General features: G+C 46.4%; 1 protein-coding gene across 1 annotated transcript; it reads left to right on the forward strand.

The window, feature by feature from the left end:
- Positions 1 to 533: 533 nt before the first annotated feature.
- Positions 534 to 23,316, forward strand: RIPK4 (receptor interacting serine/threonine kinase 4). Its single transcript, XM_061988622.1, has 8 exons — positions 534 to 786; positions 8,467 to 8,758; positions 16,410 to 16,558; positions 17,376 to 17,425; positions 18,306 to 18,464; positions 19,392 to 19,498; positions 19,898 to 20,150; positions 21,132 to 23,316. Exons 1-8 carry the CDS (start codon positions 605 to 607, stop codon positions 22,307 to 22,309), a joined length of 2,370 nt encoding a protein of 789 aa, XP_061844606.1. The 5' UTR covers positions 534 to 604; the 3' UTR covers positions 22,310 to 23,316.
- Positions 23,317 to 24,476: the final 1,160 nt, after the last annotated feature.

Consider the following 24,476-nt stretch of genomic DNA (forward strand, 5'->3'; position numbering starts at 1 on the left):
CAGAGATGAAAGGTTTGTCCTCCTTTGCCGGAAAGACACAGACCCGCTGGGATTCCCAGAGCAAGCCCTGCGTAGAATTATTAACGCGGTTGTTGGGGCTTCCCTCCCCCTTTATTTAATAGCTTAATGGGAGCGCGCCCGTCGCTTTCGCCCGAGGCGCTCTGGCCACGCGTGCCGCGCCGCTGCCCGTCTCCCCGAGGCGGGAGCCCGCAGGCAGCCCGGCGAAGAGCATCCCTCCGGGGAGGAGGGCACTGCAAGGGAGACGCAAGCCCCGAGCCTTAAGCACTGCCCCGGTCTTGCAGACATCCCAAGGGGGGCAGAGTAAGGGGCTACAGCCCTCAGCCCGCTCCCTTCTGACCTCCCGGGAGCGGCACCCGCGTCCCCGCGGCCGGGCCGTTGGGCGCCACAAGCGCTCCCCTCAGCGGCGGAGGGAACGGGGCGGGCCCAGGAAGTGACGGCACCCCCGCTCCCCCGCCCCGGGCACACCTGAGTCACCTGGGCGGGCGGTGGCGGCGGTGCCGGTGGCGGGCGGGCGGACGGACGGACGGGCGGGCGGCTGAGGAGTAGCAGCAATAGCCGCCGCCGCCGCCGCAGCAGCAGCAGCATGGCGCGGGAGAGCAGCTCCCCGTGGGCTATGGGGCTGCTGAAAACTTTCGAAGAGAACGAATTCAGTAGCTGGGAGAAGATCGGTTCGGGGGGTTTCGGGCAGGTGTACAAAGTGCGACATATCCACTGGAAGACCTGGCTCGCCATCAAGTGTTCACCCAGCCTTCATGTGGATGAGAAGTAAGAGGGAGGGGACGGGGGAAGGGGATGCTAAGCTGAGGGAAGATGTGGGGAGGAAGCAGATTTTACCTCAGGAGCCACCTTCTCTGGGCCACTCGGATCCCTCAGTTGTCCCGTGGCTTCCCGGCTGTGTGTATGCGCAGCCAGAAAGGCACGGGGCAACTGAGGCTGCAAAGAGCTTAGGGATCTTTTAGATTCATCACTTTTATTTCGCTTGGGGAAAAAAAAAACAACAAAAGAACAAAACAACCCGGCCCCACAGCAACACGGCAAGAGTGCAGTGGCCTGCCTGACAGAGCCCTGTTTACCAACAGCGACAACGGGTATGAAGGTCTGACTAAACGTTGCGAAGGGAGCCCGAGCAATTAAATGTTCCCTGGGCAAACGCGGCCTTTGTCACACTTCAGTGAAGCCTGGGCCAAACAGCTTTAGGTACTGGCCTTCCTCAAAGAGTTATGTTGCTTAGCTGCTCGCAGTCAGCTTGGAAAGAGCCGCGGCACACGGCTGCAGCGTAGGTCTTGCCTGTTTCCCTCGGAGCCATTCGGAAAGCATTTAGCCCTGCCCTGGCCGTGCGTGTATTGGCTTGTGCTGAGGCATTCCGCCTGCTGCGGCTCCAAAGGTCACGGAAAGGCAGTTCCAAAAGGGAAACGCGGGAGGAGTGAAATCACCGAGTGGCATCTACCTGGGGGCTTCTCAGGCCTGACGTGTCTCACTCCAGCGAGTTCTCTGCCTTAGCAAGCTTTCTACCTTGAGGAAAGCCAGCCCTTTAGCTTGCATTTGCAGATGCGTTGGTTGTGATTCTCATGTGGTAAACGGCAGTGGTTAGTGGTGGAGTGATGGGTGGGCTCACTGTTGGGGGCTTTGGGGCATGGGTGCTGCAGTCATAGGTGTGCTGTCTTCCAGGAAGAGGTGCTGAAAGGAGAAGTGCTAGGGTATGCGTTCTCCAGCTTTAGTTCAGGGCCAAAGCTTCCCCCTGTGCCTGGCCAGGATAAGTCTTCACTGGGTAGTCCAGTGTAGAGCCATATTGTATTGAAGGCAAAGATACCACCTGGTGAGAAACCCCTACAGCTTGCCTGCCTGCAGTGACTGATTGTGGCCCATGATGCAAGGTCATCAGCTGTACTGTGCTCATGTAGGCTGTGTGTGACAGGGTCCTGTCAAGTGCAACTCTCCTTTCCTAGGAGAGGAAGGCTGTCATCAGATGCATCTTTAGGAACATCCTTCTTTTTTGAGGGATGGTAGTGACTTCCCAGCAGGTCTGTGTTTGTGCAGGGGGAGGTGAATATGGCCAGATTACTTTCATGGAGCTTTTCCAGTTCCACCTTGATCTCTGCCAACTCACCAGCTGATTCTGCAGCTCACTTTTTGAGATGTGGGTTGATTCAGTCACAAAAAGTTTCCCTTGTTGCAATTACTGCAGGAGGAGAAAGGTAAGTTAGCCCAAGTTTGAAAACGTTTGTAAGCTCATCTTCTGCAAGATTACAACCATAGTGGGGTGTTGTGCTCGTTGTCTGAATTGCTGACTTTGCTGTAGGTATGGCTTATACGCTATAGTAAAAGAGATAAAATGTCCCTTTTTTTAAAAGGGGAAAGGGAGAGTTTAATATGGGCATAGAGTAACTGTGGTGTTCGTGAATAAAATGGAAAAGACCTCAGAGTTGCAGAGGGTGATTTATTTGGTTTACCTGCAAGTCCTCCTACTACTGAGACTTCAAAGTAGATTTTGGATTTGATGCTTATTGAGGCCTAACCAAAATAGTACTGTAACTGTGAAATTTGTAGCTGTTAATTTTGCAGTTAAAATTTTAAAATCATATAAAAATAAGCTGGAATGTTTGCTATACTTTTTATTTGCAGAATACATCTAGAAGTTTACTCAAAAGTTAATTTTTCAGTCTGAGATAAAGGATACTGTCACCTATTTTATTATGAATTACTGATTTTGAGAGTTGCTACCAAATCTCTGTATTGTGCAATAGAGAACCACCTCAGTGTCTCTCAGTGACTGTGAGGTAAGCAGGTACCTTATGAACATGCAATATAGCAAACAAAAACGCCTTGAGAATTTGGGAACTTTGAGGGCCTGGAGTTCCTGCAGCTCCTGGTTAATTTCAACAAACCAACCCTTGAAACACCAATGTATCTTGCTGTACTGCACAGTTTGTGCATCAGATGCTTAAGAAGAGCACTGCTTAGAAATTGGAGGGTCTCTGGCCTTTGAAATGGCTGCTTCTGCGAAACAAAGCGAAGCTGAATCTTTATGGGCTTCTGCTTTGGTTCTTCAGCTGCTCTACCAAACCCCTTAGTAGTTGGGAATGCTGCTTCTGCCCCCCACCCCCAAGAGGCTTTTCACCTAAATCTTTTCTAAGAAACTTGTGCCGTTCAAATGGTGGGCACAGACAAAATAAAATGCTACCTCTGTAGTTTTGCAGGTTGAAACAAGCCCATGTAATTTACAGTGTTAATCCAGGAGATGAACTTGACTAACCATTTCTTGTAACCCTGTGAAGGAGCGGAGCTAGAAGATTTACCCAGAGGTATTAGAAACATCAACTGAAAAACACAGAGGCTTTTTCTTATTTATTTGTTTGGTACCACATTAAACCCCTGTTTGTAATGGCTTGGTGGCAGTAATACTGTGTAGTCTCTCTTACTGTATTTCTGCAGACAGTAAGAGATTTGGACTAATTCCCTTGGCAATTATCACACCGTAGAGCCAAGAGGCCTCAAGCAGAAGAAAAACTGAAAATACAGCCAGAAGTGGATTTTTACCTTTAAGCTCAAGCCCCCTCAAGCGATCAAACCAAATTCCATTCCTAACACCTTATTTGCTCTCACTTTCTGTCTCCTGCGATTGCATTTCTCACGTGCAACGCAAGATGCTCTTGAGATGGGGCGTTTCAATTTAAGCCTGAAGAAAGGAATGTGTGTCCTGGAAAGATGGAGGAGTCTCTCCCCCAGGACTTCCTGCAGAGAGTTCAATGTTCTTTCTCTTTACTGCCCTATTGGTCAGAATGAGCGTGCGATCGGGAGAGAGAAGGATGGTGAGCTGAGAGAGAACGACTTGGAAGCCTTTGTGGTTTTATTATAGTTGAAAGTAAAGGTGAAGGCTTAGTGAGTGTGAAGGATGTAACGGTTCCCAGAGAGGGATCTTCTCTGGAGGTGTTAGCTGGTGGGGGTGACTACAGGGTGCAGAGGTGGAAAGGTCTGCCTTCTTGATTGGAGAAAAAAAACCCCTAAAAACAACCAAAAAATAAAAAGAAAAAGCCCTAGGTGTACTTCCCTCTGTGGGACTTGGACTTACAAATGGAGTAGGACTTAGGCTTAGGAGGTTTTAAAGATGTCTTGGTGTTAGCAGATGCTGCACTTGTTTAGGTGATGAAGGTGAATGAGTGTCTGTTCTGGCAGTCTCTGGATGTGTAGGTAGAACTTAATACTCGCTTTGTGTTCCTTAAAGACTAAGGGTAAGCCTACCTGCCTGGGTTACCCTGTAATCCTCTTGTACCAGGGCTGTGCAGCTGAGATCTGTGTTAACCTGAAAGATGTGATTTTCTTCTTTTTTTTTTTTCCTTCTCTCTCCCCAGACATATGACCATGCTGTGGTTTCTCTCTTCTTATTCACATTTTTCTCTGAGGATCAGCAGTGTGAAGGTTATTAAAGATGTAGCCTGTCACTGTATGCTCTCAAGCATCTGCCATGATGCAGAGGAAAACAGTCTATGAAAAAATTCAGAGGTGCTGTAAATGCAGAGCTGGAAGAAGCCAGGCTGCTCTGCATCTTGGTGGTGGTTCATACAGATCGCCATGTGACAGGTTTTCAGGGCTTCTTTGAGTTTAGCTGCTCTGTCCTCAGAGTCTCATTAGGGAAATGTGATGGTAGTGGTGGGAGAATATAAAACTGCAAGGACTGCCTTGTGAGCTTCAAGATGCCTTTTTTTAACAGAGCCTTGTCTTTAGGGCATGAAGATTGGATATATACACATGCAGATAGACCCGTAATTCTTGCTGTTTTCCTGGCAGGTTTGTGGCATGAGAGTTGGGGCCCTGGGGAGGGAGGCAATGGGCAGGAGAGAGTCCCTTGTCTCTCCAGGAGAATCCAAAGAATGCAGCCCTGTCTGGTTGGGGTCGTGGTTTGAGCAGAAGCAGACTGCTGTTTTGTGGAGGTCCCTCATTCATGTAATGTTTCTGTTTGCTTTGAAAATGGATGATCTGTCATTGACTTCTCTGACAGAGATGATGTTTGGTGCTGAACCCAGCACTAGGTCAGTTTATGTGTGTGTCTCAGTCTTCTAATACTGTTATATAGGGGAAAGTGAGGGGAAAGGCTGTGTACCCCAGAAGTTACAAGAGCTCAGCTGTCCTGTGTGCAAGCTTTTCCTTTTTTTGATTTTGATTACCATAATGTTAGGATATATACTGCAGGGGGAGGGAGACGGAGACAAGGTGCTTAGAGAAGATAATTCTGACTCTTTAATTGTGTAGTTGTTAAATAAGAAACTCTTATTAGAACAGAGGCTAGTCTCAGGCCTGTTTACTGAGAAACTTCATAAGGAGCTTTTCTTTTTCTCCCCTTTGGAGTGAAGAGTTTCTTGGTGATAGTGCAGAATAATTTGTAAGTACTAGGAGTAACTGAGCAACACAACCTCCCACCCCCCTTTCTGCCTCTATCTGTATGTTGATCTGTTAGATGTGAACTTGAAGGGTACCTACAGCATGCTTTGTTGCCTCATTATCACTTGTGTATTGAGGTGATAGGCCCATGAGAACACCTCAGAGTGTACTGAGTGCCGGCAGCGCCTTGTGCTGAGGGAAAAGGGAAGGGAAAGACCTTTCATCTTTGCCTGATAGAGGAGACAGAGATCTTGGTTTAACGAGCTGTTTGTGTTAATACAATTAGTGTAAGTGCACTCCAGCATTTGGCTAATGACTGAGTTGTGCTTTGTCTCTATTTCTTTTGTCTTTCTTCCTTTTCTGTTTTCTAAAGGCCTGACTTGAAGAAAGGGCCTGACTTGAAGAACTGACAAGTCTCCCTGGCTATAGCAGATCGCTGGAATGTTTAGCTTTGATTGCTCTGAGTAGGAGAAGATGCTGAAGATGGTAATGGTCCTATTGGGGTTTTATTTAAACAGGCAAATTAGATACAGTACACTTGCCTGATAATTAGTCAGTTAATTCACTCAGCTAACTGGGTCTGGTGTAAGCGGGAAGGGATCTTTTCTTGAATTTGGTTGAAACTGGGGATTTGCTCTTGCTAGGGAGAATGCCCCATTCTGAGCAGCCAATCGCTCTGGTTTTGGTGATGCTCTGTGTCAGGCTGTCGTTAGCCCAGCAACCCCAATCCTGGGAGTCTAGTGGTTCTTGATAGGCTTTAGCTGTTGCTGGGTTCTTGCCTTGCCTTGGAGGGCTCAGACAGGTATTTTACATCCCTGACTCCAGAGCTCAGCCCGCTGAAGCCTGGTGAATTATGCTGGCTATGCATGTGGCTTGAGGGCAAGGAGTTGGTTGTGTTATTCATAGGCGCTCCCTTCCAGCGTGCCAAAGAGCAAACTGGGTACTTGTCTACAAAGGCAATTATTTCACAAGAAAGTCGCTGTAGGGAGCAGCAGGAGCCAACATGGTTAAGAGAGAGAAAAGACTTCGCTTACTTTTTTATTTTTTCCCCCTTTTCTCTCCCACTGACCCCCTTAAACTACTTTTCAGCCCACTCTTGCCTCTGAAATAAGTCTGCTACTTCTTGCTAGGTGAGACTTGCCCCTGATGTGAAATGCTAACTTCATCAGGCTGTTGCAGGCTGCTACGGAACCAGCAGCCCACTGCGTTTCCAACCTTGTCTGGGCAATCATCAACTCTGTGCTCCCCACAGTGGGTGAAGCAGAGGGGACGGGGTCACAGGAGTGTCCTAATGCGGAGTCTCAGGGCTTGATGGCTCCGAAATCACTTCCGTGTGGGGACACTGAGGGTCCTCCGCAGGCTGTGTTTCGGTGCAGGTGGTGGGTGCTGTCCCCTCGGTCACCCAGGCATCGAGATGGGCATGTGGGAAGGAGGGATTTCATTGTGCTGAGATTGGACTCGGCACTTCTTTTTTATAGAAACAGAGAGTGCTTATATCTGGCCTTGGATTTAGAAAAGAAAAGTAAAAAGCAAGGAAGTTTGATTTCTCTGACACAGAAATCGGCAGAGCTCTCTCAGCGGTAACTGGCATCACTTGTTAGTGGCAGAGAACACAAACTTTGGCTGGGTCAGCTGTTTTCCAGCTCTCAGGGACTGGCAGAGGGGGCAGGTGACAGAGCTTTTGCCTTGCAGCGGGTAAGAGCTTCTTTCTTCTGATCAGTTGTTGCAGTTGCTGTGAATGTGCTCGCTGAGCTTTATGTTTAAACCCTGATGTCCTGCAGGTCATGTCAAAATGCCTGTGTGGGATGGGCTAGTGTCAAAGCAATTGGGGTTTGGGTTCTTTTTTTCTTTTAAAGTAGGACTTGCTGTTCACGAGGTGTCTGTGTTAAAACTTTGTCGTGTTACTTCAGGTACTGTTCTCCATAAAACAGTGTCCACACCTTCTACATTACAAGAGCTGTTGTGTAGTAACAGAGGGTCTGTTCAGGAAGTGTTGCTTGTCTGACCTCCCTGTGTCCTCGCCTGTGAGTCGGTGGGTGGCAGCAACGGTGATGCATCGGTACCCGTAGCCCAAAGCTGCTCTGGGTGGTGCCCATCATCACTGAATAATGCAGTTTTTTACAGACTGAAGGTTCTTTCAGCCAACACCTGGCTTTTCTTTGTGGGCACAGTTGGCCAGGGCAGAGGACCCTTGTTTCCTCTTTCCAACTCCATGCCCAGCAGGTCCTTGAGGGCTGTCACAGCCCGAAGGCTGTGCATGAGGTGCAGAAGGAGGGCACTGCAATTAAGGGTCTTGACCTGGGAGGCTGAGTAACACTTAGTGCTCTGCAGGGTCAAGCCATAATGACCCATCACCAACTCAGGGGTGCTCATTACAAGTGCTGGTGCTGGGCCTGTTACATCACTGAAAATGGCATGCCAGGACTTTTCGGCATCCACTGGAGCTGAGTGAGCACAGCATTGGTGTTGCCAAATCTGGGTTTTGAGGACAAGGATGCTTTGGCTGTGTCCCCCTAGCTACAGTGCTCTCCTAAATGGTAGGTCCTGGAGATTTCTCTGCCAAGGCCTGGGTCTTTTCACTGGTGGGCTGCGCTGGCGGGGCAACTGAAGCAATGCCGTCCGCTCTCCCTCCTGATGAAGGCAGTCTTATGACTCACAGAAAGTTAATGACTTTAGCCCAAGGAGTTACAGCGGTGGTAAATCTGGGCACTACATGTATTGTCCTCATTCTTAACAGCACAGCATAAACATCAAAGCGGGGAGACGGGCTTTACGCTAGGGATATTTGCACTGTTGAAGTTCAAGACTCGCCTGTGGTTCAGCAGCTGTGAGTTGCCTACCATTAGAAACATAAGACAAAGTTAATAAAATTGGAAATGTGCCTGGAGTATAGCCTGGTGAGCGTAAAACAAAGTTAGTAAATGTGGAAATAGGCCTGGGGTACATGTTCAGCCAAGCGACAATCATGAGATGTGGTGCTCACTTTCATAAGAAATGTTTTGTGCATGTTTTGTGGGGAGGGGAGGAAACAGCTACTCTATCCCTCACCACCTGCTCTCTTCTACCCAGGGAGCGCATGGAGTTATTGGAAGAAGCCAGGAAGATGGAAATGGCAAAGTTTCGCTACATCCTTCCTGTTTATGGCATCTGTAAAGAACCGGTTGGCTTGGTCATGGAATACATGGAAACGGGGTCTCTGGAAAAGCTCTTGGCCTCTGAGCCTCTGCCCTGGGAATTGCGCTTCCGCATCATCCACGAGACAGCTGTGGGGATGAACTTCCTGCACTGCATGTCCCCTCCGCTGCTCCACCTGGACCTCAAGCCTGCAAACATCCTACTGGATGCCCACTACCATGTCAAGGTACACCCTGGGTGCTTCCGTGCCTAGGACCCACTTTTGGATATTCCTGCGTGGCTCCTGCCAAGGTCAAAGGCCTGAGAGAGACCAGCAGCATTTCTTTTTAATTAGAAAAATGCCCACCAGCACAGCTCCTCCAGTTCCCAAACTTGTCTACCTGATTTATGCACCATTTTGGTACATAAGTAGAGGGGAGCTTGTGAGAACTCTCCTGAAATTTTAAGAGGGTGAAAGTGTAGTGAAGTCTGGTTTTGAGACCTAATGAGTCCAGCTATAAATTTCCTTGCAGTAAAGTCATGAGGCAGGTGAAAAAAGGGAGAGAAAAGCAGTGTGAACCTCTAAATCATCTATGCCACTTCCACAGCTCCCAGTGGTAACCTTGTTCAGTCTAGGTCCTTCTGGCTTTGTACACTCCACTAATATGCAAATCTCATTTACATCTGAAGTCCAGAGAAGCCTTCCCAGAGGCAACTCATTTTCTTCTTTCATTTTCTCAGAGCATATACAGTGAAGAAGTATCTCTGTCCTCCTGACTGTTTACATGTGCCTGAGGTCACTTAAGGGAATTTTTGTGTCTGTATCAGCATGAAATTCTTGTTGTTCTCCATTTTCCAAGTAAGCTAGCAAACTTGTTGGCCTTCTCTATTGGAGGTTCTGTTTTTACAGCTGAGCTAAGGAGGTTGTGCTTGCTTTCTGATCCTTCCTTTTGGAGAGGAAAGAGACTAAAATCCTTTTTTTTCCTGTTTGGTTTTTTTTCCCCATTTTTTTTTCCCCAATTCCCCCACCCCTTAAAAAAAAAAACCAGTCGCCAAACTCTTAACCTTAGAACTGCAGAATTAATCATACTGGCTGGCTGACACAACTCAGTACAGGTAGTCACAGATTCTTATCAATGCCATCATCCATCTTCTTCTTGTTTTCCCGTTCTGCTCAAACTGGCCAAACAGCTTTGGTCTTGCCGTACCATTGTAAAAATGAAGTTTTCACTAAATGAAAGCATCTCTCCTGATGTCATACGAGGGTTGGAGCTGCAAGGGGTGTGTTCCTCTATTGCAATCACACCTGTGACAGTCTCAGCTTTTTTACTAGGCTTCTTAGTGGTTTACTTCTTAGAAAGATTTCCTTCCTGAGATAGGAGGCATCTACAGGTGGTCCATAGTGTTATGGCCAAAATATCAGCATCTGAACTGTAGAAAGTGTGTCTTCCCATGTTGGTGCTCAGAGGCCTTTTGTAAGTATTTATTTACCTAAAGTTTGTTCTAGCTTGCATAACTTCTTAAATTCCTAATTCTTGACTCATCCGTGAGCCAAGATATTTTTCTCACCGTTTCAGGAGGGTGAAATGCTGCCTGATGTTCTGTCTGCTGTGTAGCCTATATCTGAGTGGTGATGTAACACAAGGGGGTAAAGTGCGAAGTGTACCAAAAAAATATCCCAACAATGTTTCTGGTGAGGTCATTGCTGGCATCTCTCAACTCTTGCTGCTTGCTCCATGTTTCTATAAAGGCATGAAGGTCTTTGGACCCTTTTCACTAAGTTCAGAAGAGAATGGACTAATGGAAACCTTTTTCTAGCCATCAGTCTTTCACATCTGCGGGTGTCTTGGAAATTCCTCCAAGCAGCAAAGCAGACACAGGCACCTCCCTGCAAAATAAGAGATGTACGTATTCTGTGAGGCGCCTTTACTTCAAAAATGTGGCCCCAAACCTTCTTTTCGTGTGATGTGAAGCTTGTAATTAAATTCCAGACCCTGCAGCTCAATTTAATGTTCATTTTCTTGCTGGAAGGCTAGTGGAGCTGATGACTGAAGTGTTTTTACTTTTTAAATGTTAGCATTAATTGAGTAGGTGACCTGTCCCTAATAGAATCCCAAGGTGAATGAAGAGATGTTGCAGACTGCAAAAGAAGAGTTTGGAGGTGGGGAGGACTTTTGTAAACTGTTTGCCCTTGAGCCAGGAAACAGTCAGTCTTCCAGTGGAGCGCGTTAGAGATGCTTCTGTGCCATATTGCTTGTTAAATGGAAACACGCCCTGCTGCTTTTACGAGCACAAGGCTTACTGTAAAATCTCCAAGTGAGGATGATGACTAACACGGCAGTGCTGTACAGAACTTATCATCAAGTGGGTGCCTCCGTATCATAAAGCCATCTCCTGTGCATTGTTACATAAGTGTGTGCTGAATTTTGTTCTTGGGAGGGTAATTAAGAGGATGGGATTAGCCCAAGCAAGGAGATAGATAGATATTAACTTTTTTCAAAGGCAAAGTGATTTTAAATACACGTATATAATACCTATAAGGCAAGGTAAGGCTTAGCTGGTTTTTGGAGGATGAGCAGTGGTGGAGCTGAGCCCTGACAGGAGCCTCACCTGAGAGTTCCCTTCCCAGCCGTGGCCTGCTCTGTCTTGGTTGCCATAAGCAGTGTGATTTCCTTAGGAGGATTATTCCATATCCCTGCAGGCTGTGCTAGCAGGGATCAGCCTGCATTTTTCTTTCTCCCTAATGTCAACCTGTTACTTCTATTTTCACCGATAAGATCCTCCCTGCCCATTGCTCCAGCATTCTATATATGCGGCCTCCTAATACTTACAGGCTGTCTGGCACCTAGTTTTTGCCTAACTGGACCACATCTTAGGAGCTTGTTCTTCAGCTCCCCTGCCCTCTGCACGCATTCTGGATGTGTCTCCCCTGAGCTCCCTGTGATTTGGCAATTGTTTGTGGGGAGCAATGCTGACACATTCCAGTGCTGTGCCCTTGTGAGCTGTTGGTTTGCTCATCCTCTGCTCTGATGTGATCTCTCTCCAAGGCCCTCAGAAGGAGCATACATCCCCCACTCCCATGCACTCCCACATCCCATGACATGGAGTAGTCTTGTACTCTAACTTGTTGCCAGCTACCATGCCCGCATGCTCATGCTGCTTCCCAGCTTTCTTATCTTCAGTATCATATGGTTAAGAGTGTTAATTTTTGTTCAGGTATTTAAAATGAAGCCAACCTGCAACTTAGTACTATTGGGCAAACGCATTATTTGTAAGTTCTTCTTTTTCTTACTCTCCAGACTGTTTTTTGTAGCTCCTCGTGTTGTCATATACATATATATGCACACAAACACATGTGTGCACGTATACATGTGTGGGTACACACACATACACAGAAACAAACCCCAACAGTTATTTTTCATCTCCTAGATTTTGTTGTTAAAGAACTCCAAGTGGGATGAGCTGGTCTCAGCTGTGCACTGCCTTAAGCTCACTGTAGTTGCTTTTATATTTATTTTTTTTCCACCCAGTGCTCCAATTCAAACCAGCATAAAGAGTGATGTTTGCTGCTGTGTGATGTTGTGCTGGGCTGATAGTCTACGTGTAGGCTGCCTCTGCAGTCTTTGCCTTTATTTGCTTCAGCTGAAGAAGGGGCTGGGTGTGGAGTCAGAAGTCTAGTCAGATGGCAAATTTGTTTATCAGAAAGCTTCTTAATATAGGTTGTTAACTGTAGGTCGAAGTAATACCCAGAGGCCAGGCTGGTAAAGAGCAGTTGTCTCTTTTATTAGACCAGCTGATGTGAGTTAACACAGCCACTGTTGTTGGTTTGTTGTTCTGGGGTTTTTTTATCAGCTGCAAATGGTCTCCTGTTATTAGAAACAGAGAACAGCTTTGTTGTTTTTCTGTGTCCCTTGTCCCAGTTTTCCACCCCTCCTGACAGAGTTTTTTATGTAGGGCTGTTGTTACCAGACTTTAATCCCAACCAACAAAGTTGGTTTTCACACTTTCATCAGTTCTCTAAGTGATCTAATTCTGATGGCACAGGAGAGGGAAGGAGACCATCTCTGTTACAGTAATACAGATTTATGATGGATTAAAAGGGGTGTTTGACCATGGCTTTGGTTTCAGCCACTTCTGGGGACAGCATGACAAATGTCACACCTGGAGCAGGCTTTGAAGAGTTAAGGTTTCAGAGCAGGTTGAAAAAGGGTGGAAATACAGTCTGTTTCAGAAAGGCTTCTTTTAGTAGCTAACTGAAGTGTGTTCATAAACACTGAAGTTTGAAGTGCAGATGCTGGTTATGACTATGCTTGGAATTGATTTTGTTCCTAATCTGTGGCCCACGTAAGTGTCTTAAAACTTTGTAATTTCTTAAAAAACAAAATTGGAACAACTAGACTTTCTGCCCTGCCCTCAGAAAAACAAACAAACAAGGCCAACGCCACCCCCACCACCTGAAAACCCCATAGACAACTGTGGTGGCATTCTCAATATCCAAGTGCACAGAGACTTTGGACACAGACAAACACTGGATATGCCAGCAGTGATTAAAAATTAATCCGTTGGCTTTGTTACTTATTTGATGAAGAAAACCTTTTGGTGACCTCTCTCCCCGAGTCCATTGCCGTGGGTTCTTGAGTCTTATTTGCCAAAAAAAAAAAAGAAAGGCACGCAGTGTCAGAAGGTAAGTGCACACTTCAGGATGGCCTGTCAGGAGTCACCAGGGAAAGCACTTTGTAGGCACTGGTTTTCCTTCTGGGAAGCTACATCCCTGCAGTGTTTGGGAATAGCAGTAACCATTGCAGTTACCTGAACCCATCTAGCAGTTTTCAAACAAACCAACAAACGCAAAAAGAGCTCCAAAACCTTACTTAATAAACTCAGGGCATCTCAAATGTTGCAAGGGAGTGTTTTTACAAACCGGAATGTAAGGTCCACAAGTGACAGAAGCACAGAAAGGCCTGTGTGCACAATAAGCATATTCTAAAGCAATTCTAAAGCAATTCTAAAGCAAAGTAAAAACAAAAAAAAACCCAACCCAACCCAAACTTCAGATCTTGGAATCTCTCAGTAAAGTGTTGCTGGGAAGCGGGCAGGAAAACACGTAGAGCTCCCCTCCCCAGTTGCTACTCACGTGTTTGTTCTCATGCAGACTTTTAAAGGGCAGAGACGGAGCGAGCTGTCTGAACATGAACAATCCCACTGTCTACGTGGGCTTTGGCCAATGTTTTTTTTCCTCCTCTTCCTACCTTTTCACCGCACGTTTTGCATGAAGCAGCCTGTCGCCTCTGTGTCTCCCTCTCCGCTCTGCTGGGGTTGGTTAGGTGTGCTTTTCAAGCAGGGGCTGGGGGGAATCCACCCCAAGTAACCCGTGCAAAGGGGTTCTGTTGGGTGGCAGGGCAGATCCCAAGGTGGGCTGCAAGGGCTAGGGGCGATGTGGAGGAATAAAATGGGGAGGAGTGCTCTGCTTGCACTACCTTCACCAGCAAGGGTGCCCTGTGCTGCAGAACCGGGTAGCTGGCAAGCAATTTAAAGACAAAATAGGTAAGTTAAGTGGCTGTGTCTCCCGCCCACTGCACGGTTCCCACTGATGTTTAAAGAAACTGCATGACTAAATACACCATGCAGCGGGGAAAATTTACCCTAAAGGAACCAAGTAAAGCCACAAAAGCTGTCTGCAGAATCTTACTATTTTGTCACAGCCTGGAAGAGAACAAATGTTCAATTTCCCGTGCTTTCTGCAGAATTTAGTATGATTTAAGCTCTGTTCTAGAGACCAATTTCTTACGGCTCGCTATAAAACCTAGTCTTTCACAGTAGGTAGGGGCAGGCTCACAAGGTAAAGTTCTTGCTAGCCTAGAGGGGAATATACTATGTACATTTCTTGGTTTGTAGGCCGAGGCTGAGAGCTTTCCTATCAAGTATGCTTAGCCTCCTGCCTTAGCCCCTAGCCTTAGGCCCGTGCAACGTAGCTGGTGGCTCTTAACATGGGAATGTCACTGTGCCATCCATATGTCATCTTTATTTTTTAACTTGCACAGTAGGAAACCCGGTAGTGTTTAGACAAAGAGCAAGGTGTATTACTTTAATTATGCCTGCGTGCCATATGGATTTCTCGAGGTGTATACAAGCCTCTGCTTTGCATTAATCAAAGGAGAGCGGTGCTTTGCCGAGTCAGATCTGTTCAGGCTTGCAGCAAATGGTTCGTTTATTAACCTGACACCACAGCCTCGTGTGATGTTGGGGTTGTGCTTTTGTTCTCCAGTGGAGCACTAAGTGCCCCAAACTCACACAGAGCACTTCCTGGGGCACCCGATTGGGCTCTTCCTGGGGTAAACTGGCTTGCAAACCTAGGTTCCTTGACCACTTAGTGCTTTTCTGGAGGCCAACACTTGGCTTGCTGAGGAGGCCAGCATTGCCCCTCTGGAAGTGTATAAGTATGAGAAACTATTCCTCCAGATGACTTTGCATTTTTCCTCCCTTTTTCCACCCCTTCTTGTTTTCTTTCAAGTCCCACATTACCGTACAGATTTAAGATACAGCTGGACAATAGGTTGGCCATACTTCTGTGCTAAGGTACATGACTTCTACAGCTCTTGAGAGTGCTTCTGTTGGGCTCTTTGTCGCTGAGAGAAGTTCTTCCTGAAGCTATGTGGCTTGCTTTATTTGTTTTATGGCCAAAGGAGATTCCTAGTGTTTGAAGACCAATGGCTATGTAGCCTGCCTGTTCTATAGGAAACTGAAGCTGGTAGCAGTTTTCTCCCTTTCCAGTAATGGATGCATGTCATGACTAGTTTTGTGGTATCTTTAGAGAGAAGCTTCTGAAAGGGTAAAGTCGGAGCCTATTTAAAAAAAAAAAAAAGCTTTTTAAAATTATGCTTGTTTTGAGGGAGAGCTTTCTCAAAGGAGAAGCTGTGAAGATCAAAAGGGGAATGAGTCATTGAAAAACCTGAGTATACATTAGACAAAAAGAATGTACGAGTTGGGACAGGGGGGAGTCTTATCTAACATGTAGACCAAAATCAGTGGGCCGAGTGGTCCAAAAAGACTGGACCTCTCTTCAGATTTCCACATAGCATGACAGACATTTTTTGACCAGTGGGAAATAGGTAAAACAAAGGAAATTCCTTGCCTATCTGTTTTCTTGATAATTGGTAAGCCTTTGAGAGCAAATGAATGCATATTTGTTTGACACTTCAAATTAAAGTGGAGGTGTGTTTTCCTTTTTATAAACTTGCTGTCACTTGTTCATTTCAGCTGTGTTCACTGCGTCATTGCACCAACTTGCTGTATCTTCTCGGTGCCAAAAAGAATTCCCTGTGTGGGTCTTTGATGCTTCTGTGTGTGTGTGTGTGCATGTGTGTGTCCCTTTGGGTTTTCCTTTAATACTTAGTGCCTCTGCTGATGGCCTGGTCAGTGACAAGAAAGAAAGAGCGATTCTCTTGCACTCACTGGAGAGCTTGTGGTTTGAAAACAGGTGCTCAGAGCGCTTTGGCATAGCGTACGCCATGAGGTTACATAGGGAAGAGGGGTGGCAGGACTAACTATTACATTGAAGCCATTTTCACTAGGTAAACTTGACTCGTTTTAAATGACAATGAATTGTCTGAACTGTTTATTGTGTTTGCTCTGTAATGGGACAACATGCTGCTGCTTGCAAAAAACTGCTTGCTTTTGGGTTTTTAGGCTTAACCATAAATAAAAGCCTACTGTAGCATAATGCTTCCAGAGATATTTTCTTAGCTTAGTGTTTCTGAATGGCAGCTTGCTGTATTTTGTTGGATCATCTTGTTCTAGCCCTTGTTCTTTACAGAACATTTTTTGTTAACACCTCCGAAGTCTAGTGGTCTCACGTACTTCTCTCTCTCCTCTTCCTCCTGCTCCATTTTTTTTGGCAGATATCTGACTTTGGACTCGCAAAGTGCAATGGCCTGTCCCATTCCCACGATATCAGCATGGACGGCTTGTGTGGTACAATTGCCTACCTTCCTCCAGAGCGCATCAAAGAGAAAAACAGGTGTTTTGACACCAAACACGATGTGTACAGGTCAGTTAACTGTGAAAACGCTTGAAAGCATGGTAAAATGAGCCCTCTCTTTCTGGTTATAAAAAATAACTGAGCGTGAAACCTCTAAATCTAGCCTGAGTCTCATCTTGCAAAGAGTCACATTTGCTTTGCTTTTTGCAAAGACTTTATAGGGTAGAGGCCTTTTAACAAACTGCATCTGATCCCGGGTCTTGAGCGTTATCATTCCAAGTTGCGCTTAATTGCTAGCAACTGGCACGGGAGGCATGGTGCCCACCTTTAATCTCCCAATCAAAAGGTACATCCTGACCTACTTTTTGAGTCTCTGACAAAATTCTTAGTTATCTTCAGTGGATTTCATCACTAGGTCTTTAGTCCTACTTTCATGGTAACGTTATTAGGAAAAAGAAATCATAGCCGTAGATGAAAAAGATATGTCATATTCTAAATGGAATGTATTTCTTTCAAGTCATCTTGTGGGGCAAAAGTATTACATAAAACCCACAGTAATGCTTTGCTGCTCTCTGATTTTGTCAGTGTTAGTTTGGAGTGGTTGGTCGATGTTACCGAGCACTCGGCAGCCTCCGCTAAGTCCCCGTGTTTGAGGCCTCACGTTCTTCCCTGCAAAGACTAAACATTCAAATCACGGTTCTCGGCTGCATCTTACCCTGTGTATTCATTTGTCAGCCGAATTAGATGCAGAAGTAAAGGACAAGGAAAGAGAACTTAGGAAAATTAATTATACTCCCAAGACTTTTTTGGGTTTTGTGTTGTTTGGCTTTGGGTTTGTTTTTTTTAAACAGCTTTTCTAGGGTTTTTTTCTTTCATTTATTTTTAGCTTTTCCATTGTGGTTTGGGGAGTTCTTACGCAGAAGAAGCCTTTTGCAGGTGAGTCTAATGCCTCATGGGTTGTGTCGGAGTGTTTTCCTTTTCACCCACCTATAAGCACACCTCCTGCCCCACCGGCCCCAGATTACATCCACGTCCTCCAAACTCCCATGGTTTGTGTGGCAGTTGCTTGTGAGCCCTCATGTCCTGGTCACAAACCTGAATCCTCGTGTATCCCACGTCGTGAAATCAGAAACCATTTTGCTGTGTGGGGCCTGAGTCTGCACCTCTGTGTGTCTGCTGAAGTTTGCTGTACTGATCCAGAGTAGTTTGTGGCCCCGTGCAGACTTCTGACACGTTTGCGGCCGACAAGGAACGGCGCAGGGCAAAGCCAACTGGCAGGCAGCTGTGCTGTTTTCAGAAACAACTTCTCTGTAGAGAGGTTCTGTGGTTTGTTTGTAGATTGTGGGTGCAGATTTGTTCTTTAAAATAACGACCAAAAAAAAAAGGTGTCTGTGAGAAGGAGCCTTGTTCCACCTCACAGTAAATGTACCGATCAACAGGCAGCTATTTATTCTTCATGACTTTTCCTGTGTGTGTGACTAGCCTACGTATAGCAAACATGTCTGAGCAGGTTCCAGTCTGCTATTCATTTTTTTTCCAAGTGAGACATCCCTTTTAGTTCAGTGGTTGGCTTCAGAGTCAAGAGCCATGCTACTGTGCTGCCTTGATTTGTGTTCTTCTTTCACCTTTAGAAAAAGTTCAGGTATCTGGTCTAAATAAAAGCTGTGGTTCATGTTTCTTAGAGCAGATTGGGAAATCCAAAGAGAGGGAGCAAAGGGCTGTCTGAGGGTTTTTTCTCTTTGGTTCTCTCTTCTAGACAAAAGAGAAATCACTCCTTTTGCTGTGAGATCTTAATGTGTGTGCTTTTGCTTTGCAGAGGAAAACAACATTTTACATATTATGGTAAAAGTAGTTAAAGGCCACCGCCCAGAGCTACCTGCTGTTTCCAAATCCAGACCTCATTCATGTAATAACTTGATCAAACTGATGCAAAAATGTTGGCAAGATGATCCTGGTGAGCGGCCAACATTTCAAGGTAAGATTTCCTTGTAACTTGGCTGCCCATTTATTCTTCTGTGAGTCACGTTATTGCTCAAAACTCTGTTAATCCTTGGGGTAAATGCTGTGAAGCTCTGTGTCAGAACAAATAGAGCACATTGTATGGCAGAGATAAAGATAGAGGCCACTTACTCGTTTGTGGAGGAAGGAATTATCTGGGGACAAGTCTGACCATGACAGTGGTAAATATGTCAGGAACAAGACCCATACTGAACCAGTGGATTCATTTAGTCAGAAATTGTGTTTGTTTCTGATGGTGTTTGTCAGGGCACATGCCAAGCTGGAGTTGGTGTGGTTTTCACCACACCAGAGCGTTGAAGTCTCTGGCTCTCGAAATTTACTCTTGTGTGCTGAAAAACTAGGTTGTTTTCTTGTAACAAAACAATTTGTACCATCGTTTTTGTGCCAATAAAAGGCAGCTCTGGTGAAAGGCTTGAACTTGCCCAAAGCACCTGTTATGAATTCAAACGTGTGGAAGGATGTAGTGAGTGCTGTCTCCAGGTACCTTCTTTTGGCATTAATGGCAGAGATTTGCCTCTTCCATCTCCTTCTGCCCAAAATGGATATGAGGACTGAAGGGAGAGGGATCCCATCTTTTTAAAAACATGTCTACCAGCAGTAGACTGGTTCCCATTTCACAGTCCTGCAAAGTAGCCACTGTGCAACATCAGTCTGCTCTCAATGTGAAAATGGATTGCTCGGTCAGCCTTACACACTCTTTGCTTAGCTGCGCACCTCTACATACTGATGAAGTGCTAGGTGGAATAGTCAAAATTGGAGCCTTTCTCCCACAATATCTCAGTGCTGTGAAGCTCTAATAATAAAAGCAGCAGGGCATCTCAAGAAAGGCTCTTATTTAAAAAAAAAACAAAATTAAACAAACCTTCTCTCTCTTTCCTCAAAGAAATCACTTCAGAAACAGAGGCCCTTTGTGAAAAACCAGAAGATGAAACAAGAGAGATGGTAACTCAGGACCTGGACACCAAGAATTCCCCAGAGCAGCAGCATGAGGTATTTTCTCTTTCCACCACTTGTTCAAGCATGCTTGGTTTTGTGAGGAACAGGTTCCTTTGTGACCTGTAACTTCCCAAGCAACCTTCTTTTTGCTGCTTTTGAGCACTGTCTTGCCTGATAGAAGTGTGTCTTGGTGAAAGGCTGGAATGCAAAAGTGGATGGCACTAAGCAGTTGCATGGACCAACTTGGAAAAACCTCAGCACAGCGGATCTTAGACTGTTGAGGGAAAGCAGGACAGTTAGAAAATAAAGGCTGGAACTTCATGTGTGTGAAACCCATGGGTTTCATTTAATGCAGACAGTGCTTATGGGCTACCTGCAAACTAGCAAACTTATGTTTCTTCCTGTGGGGCCTGACGCTCACCTCTCTAAAATGCTTGTGTGTTTCTCTTGAAGGGGATGTCTGCGTTATCCCAGCTGAAACAGGAGCCTGCTCTACCATCAGTTAAGGATTACAGCCTCTCAGAGTTGTTGTCCCAGCTGGATTCAGGGATTTCACAGACTATGGAAGGCCCTGAGGACCTCAGCCGCAGCTCTTCTGAGTCCAAACTTGCCTCCAGTGACAAGCGGCTTTCAGGAGTTTCATCTGTAGATTCAGCTTTCTCATCCAGAGGCTCCCTTTCCCTTTCCTTTGAAAGGGAGAGTTCAGGTAACGGTCAGGTGTTTTTTGCTTTGTTGGTGGTGGTTTTTTGTAGTTGTTTGGACTGGGGCATGGGAGTCAATGAGTTGGAGAGCAGTCATGTAAAGAGGAGCATTCTGGAAATCGCTGTTAGCCTGGCTTTCTTTTGCTGTCAGCATTACAAGGGTGTTTACTGGAGGTAGCTATTTAAAGTAAGTAAGTAAGTAAATAAATAATGAGGTGGCTTCCAAACATCATCTAATGAGAAGTAATAAAACTCACTTACTTTTGAAAAGAAGTGGCCTGAATTGCCATCAAACCAATTAAAGCATCACTCACGTTGAGGTTGGTTGGAAGGAAGGGAGATCCCCCCTCCCCAGCCCAGCATCGTACACAAAGCAGGACTGAAGCCAATGCCCAGTCGTGTCAGCTGAGTGTGTGGCTTTTCAGATACATTGTCACAGGTCTGAGCACTCTATTTTTTTTCCTCAGCATGAACATTGTAATAAAGGTCCCCTCCTGTTGTGCACATGGCCCATCCTTTTCAATCAATCTGTTTTCCAGTTAGGCAAACAGTGATTAGTGCAGGAAGGTGAACCACAGCAGCCTTTGTTCTGCATTTCACAAGAAGCAGAGTAAGTGGGCTTCCAAATCTGACCTGAAATTGTTCTGAAACTACTATGGAGAGCATCATTTATTTGCAGACAAGTTGTTACTGAAGCCCCCAGGTATGTCAGCTGTAGGCAAGTAGGCGTTTGACAGGAATCAGAATTGCAGTGGTGTCTCTTTCAGAGAGTCACAGAACGGTTTGGGTCAGAAGGAACCTGTAAAGGTCATTCAGTCCAAACCTCCCTGCAACAAACAGGGACACCTTCCACTCAACTGGGTTGCTCAGAACCCCATCCAACCTGACCTTGAACATTTCCAGGGACGGGACACTGACCACCTTTCTGGGCAACCTGTGCCCGTGTTTCACAGCCCTCATGGTAATTCTTCCTTGTATCCATGCAGATATTGGTACCACAGACATACAGAAGAGGAAGCTAACAGAGGCCATTTTATCTGGGGATACCAGCAAGCTGATGAAGATCCTCCAGCCTCAAGACGTTGATATTGTTTTAGATGGGAACTCCAGTCTTTTGCACTTAGCCGTTGAAGCTGGTCAAGAAGAATGCGTCAAATGGCTCCTCTTGTATAACGCCAACCCAAACCTGACCAACAAGAAAGGATCCACCCCTCTTCACATAGCCATTGAGAAGAAAGTGAAAAGCATCGTGGAGCTGATTATGGCCAGGAAAATCAATGTGAATGCCAAAGACGAGGATCAGTGGACCGCTCTCCACTTTGCGGCCCAAAATGGGGATGATTTCAGCACTAAAATGCTGCTGGATAAGAACGCGTCCTTGAACGAGGTGGATTTTGAAGGCAGGGCCCCCATCCACATAGCCTGTCAGTACGGCCAGGAGAACATCGTGCGGATCCTGCTGCGGAGAGGCGTCGACGTGAACGTCAGAGGGAAGGACGACTGGGTGCCGCTGCACTACGCTGCCTGGCAGGGCCACCTCCCCATCGTGAAGCTGCTGGCCAAGCAACGGGGCGCCGACGTCAACGTGCAGACGGTGGATGGCAGGACCTCGCTGCACCTGGCCGCTCAGCGGGGGCACTACCGCGTCGCTCGCCTCCTCATCGACCTCGAGTCGGATGTGGACAGGCGCAACGCGCTCTGGCAGACGGCTCTCCACGTGGCCGCCGAGACGGGCCACACCAGCACCTCCCGGCTGCTCCTCAAGCACGGCGCGGACATCGAGGCGGCGACGGCGGAGGGCTACACCGCCCTGCACCTGGCATCTCGTGGCGGCCACTTGGCCACAGCCAAGCTGCTGGTGGATGAGAGGGCCAGCGTTCTGGCCAGGGGCCCTCTGAACAGGACAGCGTTGCACCTTGCTGCGGAGAACGGGCACGCTGAAGTAGCGGAAGAACTGGTCAGTGCGGAGAATGTCAACGTTTCTGACAGCGAAGGGTTGACGGCTCTTCACCTGGCTGTGCGAGGGGGACACGCAAAAACGGTTGAGGTTCTTCTGAAGCATGGGGCGTGCGCTGACGTGCAGAGACCTCCACATCAGACTCTGCTACGGCTCGCCCAGCAGAGCAGCGGTAGCTCTGTTACCATGTTGTTAAGCGAGACTTAAGCCAAAGGTACAAACCTCGCTACCTTTCGCCTTGGTGCGAAGAAGGCTGCTGGAGCTTGACTCACGAGGGCCTTCTCTAGCGGTGCGGTGACCCGCTCCTCAGCTGTGTCAGCTGAGGGACTGAGGTGCAACCAGCAGAAGCTACTTGTGTTTGAGCGTGTGAGTGAGAGCACACACGGACTGAGGCCAGGCATGTGGCTGAGGGCTGGAGTCTGCCCTGCCGTGGTCTCTAACAGCCACTCAGTGTGTGCCTGCCCTGTCTGTACACTGACATTCCCCTCACAAGGATGTTGTGAGAGAAGGATGCCACTTGTGGCTTTCCCCCCTGCTTTTTTTTTTTTTTTAATGTGCCAAACTAATTTAAGAACTAATGTTCTGCATTTTTATTTTCCTCAAGAAAAGACAAAACAAAAAAGGAAAAAAAAGGTGGCATAGATTCCAGTGTTTATTGCAGTGATCTACATTTCGGGAAAGTCTCCAGCGTAAAAGAAAAGCAACACAAACCTGCTTGAAATTAATGCAAGAGATGAGGAAAGGGCTATTTAATATGTAGTTAATCACGTTTCAGTGTCAGAAGATAATCTGTTTAATGGAGACAGCCATTTCCGATTCCCATGTACTCAAAACTGATGAGGTGGGCTTATTTAACAAGGCAGAATCCTAAAACTACATAAGCAGAAGCACTGGTATCTTCATATACAGCACCACCTTGTACGTACGCTGAGATCAGTAAGCTGAACTTAGGTGCTTAGTGGTTTGTCTTAAATGATAAAAGTCAAAAGCCTAAAATTCATGTGGGACAGTGACTGGGCGGCATGTTCTAACACCGTTCCACCAGTTTGCAAAGCAATGCTTGGAGGGGCTGATGACTTAGGCTAATATACTGTGTATATAGCATTTCTACCTGTTGTATGCTTTTTTTTTTTCTACTGAAGAAAATAGATTGCTTAGAGTGGGTATGTTTTAATACACCTTTTAATTTCACTCTGTTTTCAAAGTTCAACTGTGATCGGTTATTAATAAAAGATTGTGTTCCACATCTGTCCGTATTTTGTTGTTATTAAAGCAACTGAAAGCCCAGTGACCAGCAGCAGCTCAGAACTGTAGGGTGTTTAATGACATTGAGGCCCAAAGGTTACCCTTGTAAGCCTGTCCTCAGTTTTATATTCCCCTTAACTTCTATAGGGGAGGTGAGGAGCTTGAATTAATTGGAGGTGTTATTCACAGAATGAATGTTTCGAATAAAACCCCACCTAAGCTAGCCTTTACATACATAATGCAGTGATTACTGCATTACTCTACTCTGCCCTGGTGAGGCCTCATCTGGAGTCCTGTGTCCAGTTCTGGGCTCCCCAGCTCAAGAGAGACAGGGAACTTCTGGAGAGAGTCCAGCGCAGGGCCACCAAGATGATCAGGGGACTGGAGCATCTTCCTTATGAGGAAAGGTGGTGGGAACTGAGGCTGTTTAGTCTGGAGAAGAGGAGATTGAGGGGACATCTCATGAATATTTACAAATATCTAAAGGCTGGGTGTCAGGAGGTTGGGACATCCCTTTTTTATATTGTGTCTAGCAACAGGACAAGGGGTAATGGGATGAAGCTGGAACACAAAAAGTTCCACTTAAGAAAAAAATACTTTGCTATGAAGGTGAGGGAGCCCTGGCACAGGCTGCACAGGGAGGGTGTGGACTCTACATCTCTGGAGGTCTTCAAAACCTGCCTGGACATGTCCCTGTGTGACCTGATCTGGGTGGACCTGCTTCTGCAGGGACGTTGGACTGCATGGTCTCTAGAGGTCCCTTCCAACCCTACCACTCTATGATTCTATGACTCTATGTATAACTGGGATACTTTCCCCTTATGCTGTAGCTGTTGGGGAAATTTAGATTTTTTTTTTTCCCCCCACCTCAAAGCCAAGTCAAACACTTTTGCATCTTCCCTGGCACCTGGTAGGCTACTCCTTTTCCCCTCCAGACAGGTACCTCACCTCTCCATAGTGATACTTACCCACCACGTGTACTACACAGAGCAAGTGTTGTGCTTCACTCCCACTTCCCTTGGCAGGAGACCTGCTCGCACTCCAGACCTTTTTTTGCACTTCCCAATGGCAGTGGTACGAATGCCAGTGCAGTGCTACCTTGATACCTGTCTGATTTGAGGAGTCAAAA

Source organism: Colius striatus, chromosome 1 (genome assembly GCF_028858725.1).
Source record: "Colius striatus isolate bColStr4 chromosome 1, bColStr4.1.hap1, whole genome shotgun sequence".
NCBI classification, from domain to species: Eukaryota; Metazoa; Chordata; class Aves; order Coliiformes; family Coliidae; genus Colius; species Colius striatus.

Excerpts from the sequence above, each read along its gene's own strand:
- RIPK4 (XM_061988622.1), top strand. The coding sequence starts at position 605 with ATGGCGCGGGAGAGCAGCTCCCCGTGGGCTATGGGGCTGCTGAAAACT. Across the intron at positions 787-8,466 it reads AGCCTTCATGTGGATGAGAA|GGAGCGCATGGAGTTATTGG; the intron begins GTAAGAGGGAGG and ends TCTTCTACCCAG. Across the intron at positions 19,499-19,897 it reads CCCCAGAGCAGCAGCATGAG|GGGATGTCTGCGTTATCCCA; the intron begins GTATTTTCTCTT and ends TTTCTCTTGAAG.